The sequence below is a fragment of the Acanthaster planci genome, linkage group LG13, assembly GCF_054643075.1.
Source record: "Acanthaster planci isolate LZ-2023a linkage group LG13, COTS_SCS, whole genome shotgun sequence".
In the NCBI taxonomy this organism is placed as follows: domain Eukaryota; kingdom Metazoa; phylum Echinodermata; class Asteroidea; order Valvatida; family Acanthasteridae; genus Acanthaster; species Acanthaster planci.
This window is the reverse complement of record NC_141789.1, coordinates 15,502,743-15,512,747: the sequence shown is the minus strand read 5'-3', so window position 1 is coordinate 15,512,747 and position 10,005 is coordinate 15,502,743. Positions and strand designations below refer to the sequence as shown.

The 10,005-nt window shown below is 39.3% G+C and overlaps 1 protein-coding gene across 1 annotated transcript; it reads left to right on the top strand.

Moving 5' to 3' along the window:
- Positions 1 to 4,873: 4,873 nt before the first annotated feature.
- On the top strand, positions 4,874 to 9,526 carry LOC110973793 (uncharacterized). Its single transcript, XM_022224894.2, has 3 exons — positions 4,874 to 5,458; positions 6,050 to 6,097; positions 6,780 to 9,526. The coding sequence occupies exons 1-3, from the start codon at positions 5,164 to 5,166 to the stop codon at positions 7,907 to 7,909; spliced, it is 1,473 nt and encodes a 490-aa protein (XP_022080586.2). The 5' UTR covers positions 4,874 to 5,163; the 3' UTR covers positions 7,910 to 9,526.
- The last annotated feature ends 479 nt before the right edge of the window (positions 9,527 to 10,005 follow it).

Genomic DNA, 10,005 nt, shown 5'->3' with positions numbered 1-10,005 from the left:
GCTTTTGCATGACATTGAGCTAAAAATAGGTATTTTACCAAATAGGCCTCTACTGAAACTGTAAAACTGTCCGGGGATATTCTGAATTTCCGTCATATTTTGCGATTTTGTGAAGTCTTTTGAGCTAGGTCAGCGTGTGGGGTCCTGTGTATAATAAGGCATTGAATGCGAGCTCCACTATCACAACGAGGTGTAAGTAATATGGGAAATCCAATATGGCGGACAGGATTTGTTTGCCTGTCAAATAAGTCTCATGGTGATTTGGGTAAATACTTACAGTTTGATGTTAACTTTCTGTTTGTTTAAGCCTATAATTAGTAATATTTATTAAGAATTAGGCTTTGTGGATAACTTTTATTTCGCTATCCTTTTTATTCAGATGCCAGTCAAATATGTTCGGAAATCACGCCGGGCTTTGTGGTTGCCTGAAGACATGCAGACAGCCATCAATGCATGCAGAGCCAAAGACATGGTTCTGACAACAAATTATAGGCTTGCATGGGCAATTATAATGCAGCCAAAACAGCATTTAACAGTATATCAGGTGTGAAATAAAAGTGTTGGCATACATGTCACGATATGATGCATGTGTTCATACACTTTTATCTTAATTCCAAGTATGACGAGGCAATTTGAAATAATTTGTGAAATTGCATTTTTAAAGTGAGATAATTACACGTCTTGTCTGAGTTTATGTATGGAGATGTCAAAGGATGCTTTTATTTACATTAAACATGTTAAGTAAGTGAAATTCCGTGTGTAAATATTTTCCAGTTCAAAATAATTATAATGTCTTTACATTGTCTTAGAATCAGTGTCCCATATTGCCTGCACATCACGCTGTCTCATGCTGCCTTTGGTGATGACGTCATACTTTGCATCTTAACTGTGGATGCAACATGATGCAAGTTGTAGCATTCAAAGGAAGAGTAGTCGTTACTCTTCCCAACAACCAATGTTTCTTTCTAATTGTTTCATCAGTCTTTATGCAAATTATGTAAATGAGCTTCATGGTCACATATTACCTGCGCTTACCGTATGTTTAATTTCGGAAAAATCACTATCTGTAAATCGGTACTCAGTGTAGTTCTTTAAACTTGAAATTTACACTTTCTGCCTTTAAAGTGATGGATAAGACCCTATAACCATAAAAGGGGCTAAAGAAATCGATTTGCAAATACACATAAAAATAATTACCGATTTGCGCTATGATCTGCGCATGGATGAAATGATATTCATTATCATATATATCATGGATATCCGCTATGATCTAACTAATGTATACTCGGTTGCCAATAAGCTCACAATCGGCAATAATTGCTCGGGAAATCAATAACTTATGGCCTTAAGATTAGTTTTATAACAATGGAATGAAAATTTTGTAAATTTCCTCCACCGTGTCTGTCATTACCTACCGTCGATCTCTTTACCAGTTATTTCTAACGCCGTCCTGCTCATGAATATCCACTGCGTCGTTCCCATTTCTTTGTTGCAATGGCCAAAGGTGTCTAAACACACATTTGAACTTCAAAAGTGCCCCTTTTTTCAGAGTAAATGTAAAGACTTCTGCTTTGAAAAACTGCTTGCTTGCGTAAAGCGCGCCCCCAGTCTCCATAATAATAGACGTGCACCACTTGTGCTCTTACCCTTCGGGGCAATTATAGTAGCGAATAATTACGTCGGTATTGTTGTCTCAATTAGTTGCATTTCTAGTGCATCTTAAAAGAAATTACCAAGAGATATTTAGAATTTCTAACGTTAATTATAAATGAAATAGTTTAGGCCTAATGAGATGGTCATAACTCTTGTGAAAGTAGGCCTAGAGCTCAGAAAGACTTTTTGAAGGAATATTTAAGACATTGATAAAAGAATGGGTTTACGTCTACCCCCAAAAAATCAAAGGTAAATTGAAGTTATTCCCTGCTGGATTAGTGTAAGGTGACGCAGTGCAATCATTCCCGTCTCGCTCTCTCTTCGAAAGGGCATCGTTAATGAGACAATTGAAGACAGAGTGAATTACAAGCAAGATTGAACCTTTACCACAAAGGCTATTTTGTAATCCGCTGAAGGCGGTATCCATTCTGTCCATTTTTATTTTGTTCATAAACAAAGAGCTTTAAAGCCTTCGTACAAGCCAATTCTCTATGCCGTGGTAACAGAGAACCCGGGCCCCACCTTCGCTTGCATACCGGGCACACGCAAATTTTTGAGCCATCATAGAGGAAACTTCATCGAACCACAAAGGAAATCTTTCTAAATCAAGGTGAAAAGTATCAAAAGTAGCAAGGACAGGATCATCTTTATTGCCACGATAACAGAGTAACCCACCCGATTTAGTTTATATCAATGAAATTATATACATTGTAACCATTTCAAAGCCATACTGATTCTCTTTGTTTATTGTCTGGACCCGCGCTCATCTTGTGAGATAAATTTTGCAGGATTTCCAGTTCCGTCCTTTGTAATAATACAGGGCGCCCTCTACCCACAGGTTCCGTCCGGCCAACGCCTCCGCTTGTCACCTACCGCCAACGCAAGGAGCTGGGAGGAGGCGAATGCGCTCCACACATTTTTTGAAGGATGATGTCAAAGCTATGAATGTGCAAAGCGCTGTTGGTTACTTGCTGTTGTATTGAACGCACGTAGTGCGCACGTGTCATGAGCACGTGACCCCTTGTTATTATTCAAATAAACTCGGTCCAATGATTGTTTGACAAAAGATTACAGCATGATTTGCTCTTTGTGGGCGTTGAGCGTCGAGTGGAACCTAGGCCTCATACAAGTGATGTCCCTTTTAAGTCTAGCTTGCTTTATGATCATTGTTTGACGATCATGCCTATGTTGTTGGTTAGTGGTTGCCTGTTACGGTTTGGTAAAAAATTCCCATTGTTTTGATTTTCGATTGGCTGGGGATAAGTAGTTCTACTTCCGATTACATGCCTCTCAAAAATATCTGGGGGGTTATGCTGCTTAAATGGCCTATTTAATTACGTGATAATTTCAGTCTGATCTATTTTCATTTTGTGTTACGAAAGCTGTATAAAAATTGGCACAAAAGTGATGCTGAACTTGCCTTGGTCATTATATCTGCACTCAAGCCTTCAGAATAATATATGATTCACTCCACTGGCCAACAATGTATCGAAGTGAAGCACATAGAGGGGCGAATGAAAAACCTAGTGTTACGGCAGGAATTTTTGTGGAATCACGCTCACTTCAATTACAAGTGATCCTATTATTAAATTCGTTTGCTTTTCCGATATCTAACATATAATATTACATATATTTAAATCTTCCCGAACATCTCAAAACTCAAACCTTTGGTCAATGAGCTAAAATTTTCCTTGAATGCAGATTTTATTAATTTTTGTCTTTTTTTAAGTTACCTTTTGAAATCTTAGAGACTCGAAATTACAAGTTACTTTATAAAAAGCTTGAAATGTATTTAAAATAAGGTTATTGCGCCTATTTGAATCCTATTTTAACAATTTGGAGAAAACAGAAGGTTAGCAAGGGAAACCCATGTTAGATTTCAGGAAAGGAAAACTAGGCTGCGGTGTTTACAAAGAAACAAATAGAAAAAAGATAACATAGACTTGAATCAAGCGGAGTTCGGTTGCTCTTCCCCGGTCAGCCATCCCTTCATACAATATAACTAGTACACGGTCGTCGCGCTTGGCCTCTCGTATAACTTAGGCGCCCTCATTTGATAGTTTTCCGCGATATCCGGCGGCAACGTCAAGACTGTACAACGTGTGTCACCAGTCATTATGTGCAACTTAACGGATAAGCCAATCAGACCTACGTCATTGATATGTAGTTATTAATATTGATGTCGACATGATCTTGCATAATGTATACGGAATTTCCACCATACTAGTCAGACTTGGAATTTGCACCAATCAAAATAGTCGGACCTGTAGACTCTTTCATTATAATGGCGGTATGAACGACGTAAAACAAGTCCAGCAATTTGATTGGCTGCTGCCACTTTTGGTAGATGAACTATTTCGCTGTGTACAAACGGCTGACACAGACTCGTTCACACAAGATCCCGACTTGAGTCAAGTCTAATAATAACGACAACGGGGCATCCTTTGTATTTCTGTCATAACGAGCACATGATTACATTACTCGACATTACTCCTGACTCGAAGAAGCGTCCTGCCTTGATACCCGTACCTTAAAGGATCCCTTGGATATGTACTAGGGGGGTGCATTTCGTACGCGATGCGTTTATCATGAGTTTCACCTTTGTGGACACAAAAATCGACCCCCATTAACATAACACGTGCATGCCTTGCATTCGCCGTCGAAATCGCCCCAGGGGAGATTTGGACGGATATGCAAGTGTTGACGCGCATATGGGAAGGCATTTAATGCGATAAGAGGCAATTCCCCACTCTTAGATTGTATCAGAGGCGTGTCCAGCTTTTGGTGTCGGGGGAGGGGACGAATCCAAAAGCGAATGCGCCGGGCTCATTCAACATGATGTTGCGGAGAAAAAAAACCCCAAAACCACCACAACAACAAAGCTTTACAGTCCCAACATGCTTGCTTTTATTTGCTGGTGTTGTTTTCTTAGGGACTAGACTGTACGATTGCTTTACTTAATACTTGGCGTGAAAGTGGATCATTTGTTAATTTTTTTCAGAGCTTCTAAAAATAGCACAAAAACTGTATGCTTCAAGCGTTTTTGCGATTTGCACATCCGCTACCAACACAACGGTTGTCGGTGTGTTTTGATTGGATTTCAGTTTGTGATTCCAGTAATGATAAAGGGCGGCCTCTATCGGCGCCATTCGCTCGTCGTGATTCGATGTGTCCTAAGTTTCCTGGTGTAAGGTAAGACTTTGTTCCCTATGGATTGATTGACGTAGTGATGAATTCGGCCGTGCTCGAACCAGAACGGTTGCGACTGGAGCTGACTGTTGGCTTCTGTTGGTGCACATGAATATTTCCAGCCGTAGCCATAGCTCCTGGGCACAACTCTTACTTCTCTACAATGATTCCAGATTTCATGGTGTACTTTGAAACGATTCCAGACTTTGAAACGTCAGCGAACAGTCCATACCAAGGGTTCAGGCACAAAGACTTCAGATGACATGTACATCGTGGTTGCAAGGAGATTTCTAATCGCAGAAGGCACGTGCGTAGTTTTATATGTCCGTGATCCATGTTGTAATAATAATAGCTCGCAAAATGTCTGAGGAACCAGAGCAAAATCAAGTTACACTAGAAATCACCGATGCTGAGAATAAAAATGCAGAGAACAACGATGCTCCAGTACCACCAGCTAATAACAATGACGAACCATCCGAAAATACGTCTTCTCCGAGCAAATGTGAAAGCCAGAAGCCCATATCGCCAAAGAAACTCCCGCGGATCGTCAAGGTTGGCCTGTTCCTCCTAGGCTTGTATCCGGTGGCAAAATGCTCCAAATGCTGTCGCAGTGAAGGTAAGATAAATTCTATACATTTATTTTACTTCACTGGACAGGTTGTCGATGGACCAAAAATTTAGAATGGCGGAAGGGGGAATAAAGTCAACTTTGCTTTTATCTCATCTTGAGAGCTGTTCATTAAGTCGGTCTCCACGCTGTGCGGATTTTATTCTTTTGGTCACTACAGCTGATTCAAAATTCATAGAAATATATGAATCCTCAAGTCTAGCATTAATTCAACGTAACAAATGGTTTCTTATGCTAAATTCACCACGAGAATAAACGAAATTGTTTCAACAACCGTCGGAAATCAGGTCCAAACGTGGTAACCATGAGGTAACATGACTCTCTGTAGACTGCTTTTTCATTCGAACCCCCTGACTTATGAATCTCAAACCTTAACCATCATCCAAGTTCTTTAATTAATTATGTGATGTGATAGCAACATTTCCTTGATAAAAAATACTGCGTGCATTGCCTATACGGCATGTACAGGTGCAGGATGTAGGCCTACTAAAGTGTGACCAAGAGGTGCCTACGAAGCCATGGTGCTGTCACATGTACTCGTTGATTTTAAGATTGACACTTTCTCCTCTCTTTGTTCAGGAGCAAGCGAGGATGGAAAAAATGGTCAGGAAGAGGATTTTTGGTCAGGTAGGACAGCGACCCCAAACGCTCCTTTTATCATATTTTATTCCTGGGAATGATAGCCACACTTGAGAGTGTCTAAGCACACGTCTCTCTTGGAATCGGTGCTGTATTTGCCAAAGCTAAATACTCTGTGCTATTAGTTTGTATTTTGTCTTCTTTTTTATTTTGCTGTCTGTTCCACATTTACTTCCTATCCACGTGAACATTTTTGCAATTTCTCTGCAGTGCGGGTGTTAAATGCAAACCCCGAAAGGGTGTCATATCAGATTTTTTTGCGGGCCACAGACAGGGCTGGATAGGTTTTATCAAGGATGTTCCAGAGTGTGGACTGTGTGGCTGTACAAAGTTCATTGCATTTAAGATCCTTGTGGGAGTTTCATTTCTCAGGGGAACGTCATACATTTCAAATCTCCATTCTCATGAGTCTCTTTTGGACGTTTCGTTTGCCTTATCCTATCGAATTTGTTCTTCCAATGTGACATTTAATTCTAGTCCTATTTCAAGCATTAATTGTTATTTTGAATTTAGTTTTGTTTATTGTATTATATTTCTTAATACGCAAATCTACGATCACTTATGAACCAGATCTTCCCTTTAAAATTCACCATCTTTGTCGTCATAGTCGTCGTTATCAACTTGTCGATATCAACATTTTGATACATTTAATTTCATTTCTCGTTGACAGAGTATGGATGCTGCAAGAAAATGTGGGCCTTTTCACCAGTATTCGTTTTGGCTGGGGTTGTAATTTTACATGTCCTAGATTTCTTTGTGATAATCGTCATGTTCATGGACAAAGAGGAGAACGCAGTCTTCGTTTTGTGGTACTTCACTTATCTGCTTCACCTGACCATCACTCTTACATTCTGTCTATCCAGATGGCTGTATCTGTCTTTGTGTTACGATCAACATAGAAACCGCTTGTCAGTTTGGTCGAAGAAATACTTGAAGATGCATGCAGGTTACGGTCCTCATCGGCCGATTCTATATTTCTTTCTTTTCATGACTTTACCTATTGCCTGCATTCTTTTGAAAGTCGTAACGTTTGCCTTCGAATCTGGCCAAACCAATTGCCAAAATGATGCTTTCTCAGTGCTCAGATTTATTGGGGGCGTGTTCGGATATTTCTACTATGGAGTCTTCTGCTTCGTGATCTCGTTCTTCAGAATCGCACATCGTAAGAAGTTTTACGAAATTGCTAAAAAAATCAGTGAACGTGGTAAGGGCAACATCGAAGACACAAAACACGACATCAAAGAGCTGTCCCTGGGGTTTCTCAGCTTTCGTGACTTTGTTGGGGCGTGGATGATGATATCCCTATCTTTGGGCGTCTTTGGGCTTGCCTCCATGGTTCCGTTTACTCTTTACACCTTGCCGACGATAAGAAATCCTAAGAACTCTCTAGTTCAGGTCATGCACTTAGAGATTTGGACAGCCTTTACGTGGCTTGACAAGATTCTTTTTATACTGTGGCCAACAGTGGCAGTTGCGGGTTTGGATGCGGGGTACTCTTGGCGATATTTTAAAGAAATGATCTTAATGAAGTGGCATGCTAAGTACGATAGCAGCGTTGAAAATGAAGAAGAAAAGTCACAACGCAGTAAGACGCTGGAAGACATCTTGGTTCATATTCAGCAGCTAAGCGATGGATGGGCCTGGGCCGCATCTACCTTGATCCTCTCTGTTGTCACTGTGTACGTGACCATTCAGTTGTTTCCTAAGCAGGATGTCGACCCATGGATCAGCGTAGAATGTGACTCAGATACATCCTCAAATTACACAGTCAACAGGTTTATATTTTCAAGATTCTTGTAAATCGTTCAAGCGCACCACTCTCCCAAGGAAGACCAGAGCTTTCTGACGAGAGACGTTGAGTTAAGACAAGTAATTCTTCCCCAAAACGCGCCGCCCATTTTAGAATCGGTCACATCGGTGTATTCGCAAACATTTCTATGGCATCAAAAAGTCTCGTATCGTGTTTAGATTAATTCTTGATTCGCGATATGTACCAGGTCCGACTGGGAAATGCGTTCTATTTACGCGGGATCTCGATCCTTGAGTAAGGCCATGCATTAGCACATATTCTTCGTTAAACTATCCTATTAAAATTGTATTTTGTAAACTTCTTATTAAGGCGATAATTTACCATATTTTACCTCAATATTTAGTACACTTTTCAAGTTTCCATTGAAATTGGATCTTGGTTCAGGTGCTGTTGATCTTCAATAATTTGGAGACTTGATCTCGGCTTCCATTGACATGGTTAAACCAAAGTTCTCTGTTACAATGCAATTTTCAAAACCAGGATTACACATGAAAATGATGCAAACTTGAGGGGGTTATTTTCGATTTCGCTTTCACTCGAGACTTATACACCAGACTTAGCAGACTCAGAAAACATGATGCTTGGAGCATAAGCACCACATTAGTAGTTAAGTTACTGATGCGCACGATTGTGGGTTTTGGAAATTCCAGATGTCTATTTTTGTCTTTTCGCTGAATCACGCCCTCTTGTGTACTTTGATTTGTTTAATTTCTTCTTGATAGCACACATTAACCCAGCTATAGATTCATTCTCGAAATGATCTTTAAAGTGCTCAATGTACACGGCAAAACAACCATCGTAAAAACATATTTCACGCGCTAGTGATATTCTTAGGAGCAGCTTAATGTAGAGGAATTCATGTTTCACGTGCTTAAATGAGCATTTATTATTAATGTTTTTAAAAAGTAACTTGTAATCACTAGAATTTCGTTAGAAACGTGGTTTCTGTTACTTTATGAGCTTTCAAGATTCTTTTCACTTTTGTTTTCTTTATTTTCATAATCAAATTTTCTATTTTTATTTCAAATTATTGGTTGGTCAACAATGTGTGTGCATTGGTCATTCAGATATCTATTGTTGGTATAATGAATGTGATCGTAGGTTGATGGATATGACAATTATGTTTACAGTTTGTCACGATTGGGCAAGTTTTTTTCGTTTTTGGTTTTAGATTAGTTTGGTTTATTGTTATCGCAGTCCTCTTGTAGACAGTCTGATGTTATGAATGTATATAGGCTTGTTTCTATAATTTGTTTGAAAAATCTCCGGTTCACCATTAACTTTCTTCTGTTAAATTGATTCTGATTGCATGGATTAAACTACAGAAATCGAATTTAAAATGTGTATCTTTTACTTGTGTTGTAATTTGAAGGCAGACTCTACAACTAATTAAATTTGTATGCAAATTAATAATGCTTGCTAAATGTGATAAAAGTGCATGTGTATTGTACATGTACCAAAAGTTTACCAAAATAATGTTTGCTGCTTTCCTACTTATCAGTAATTTCCATTTTTTATTGCATTTTCTTCAAATGTTTTATATTGAAGGGAATTGTAATTTTAAATAAACTTCAACGTGCTACGGCATGCATTGGATTGAGGTTTTACATTTCAACGGATATTAGACTCTTTACTTCTTTAAAGCATGGGTGGATTTCAGAACTAGGCCTATTTGATGATTTACAGGGGAGACCAATACTAAACCAAACCCTTGGATAATGTCACTCTTTGATTATGACGGGATGGAAAGTATAAGGCTTAACACAATGACGTCGTGCATTCCGCCTCGAGGCTACAGTATAGTGGGCTTCAAGTTTGATGGAATTTTCAATGTAGCCTTAGCACATGCCAACAAGATCAAAGACACACATCACTGTCCACTTGAAAATAAAAAATCAGTAGGAATGTGTTAACAGTAAACATTAATCCACAAGATACGGTCCATTAATTTGCTTTTGTTGAGCAACATGCACAAGGGCAGGGTGACAACGGAATGAGGATTTTGTGGGAAGAAGCTTTATGCTTCCACTGTGATGAAAGGCGCCCTCTATTCCGCCAGTTGTCTGTCTGTTTTCCAATAATACGC

Excerpts from the sequence above, each read along its gene's own strand:
- LOC110973793 (XM_022224894.2), top strand. The coding sequence starts at position 5,164 with ATGTCCGTGATCCATGTTGTAATAATAATAGCTCGCAAAATGTCTGAG. Across the intron at positions 5,459-6,049 it reads CAAATGCTGTCGCAGTGAAG|GAGCAAGCGAGGATGGAAAA; the intron begins GTAAGATAAATT and ends CTCTTTGTTCAG. Across the intron at positions 6,098-6,779 it reads GGAAGAGGATTTTTGGTCAG|AGTATGGATGCTGCAAGAAA; the intron begins GTAGGACAGCGA and ends TCTCGTTGACAG.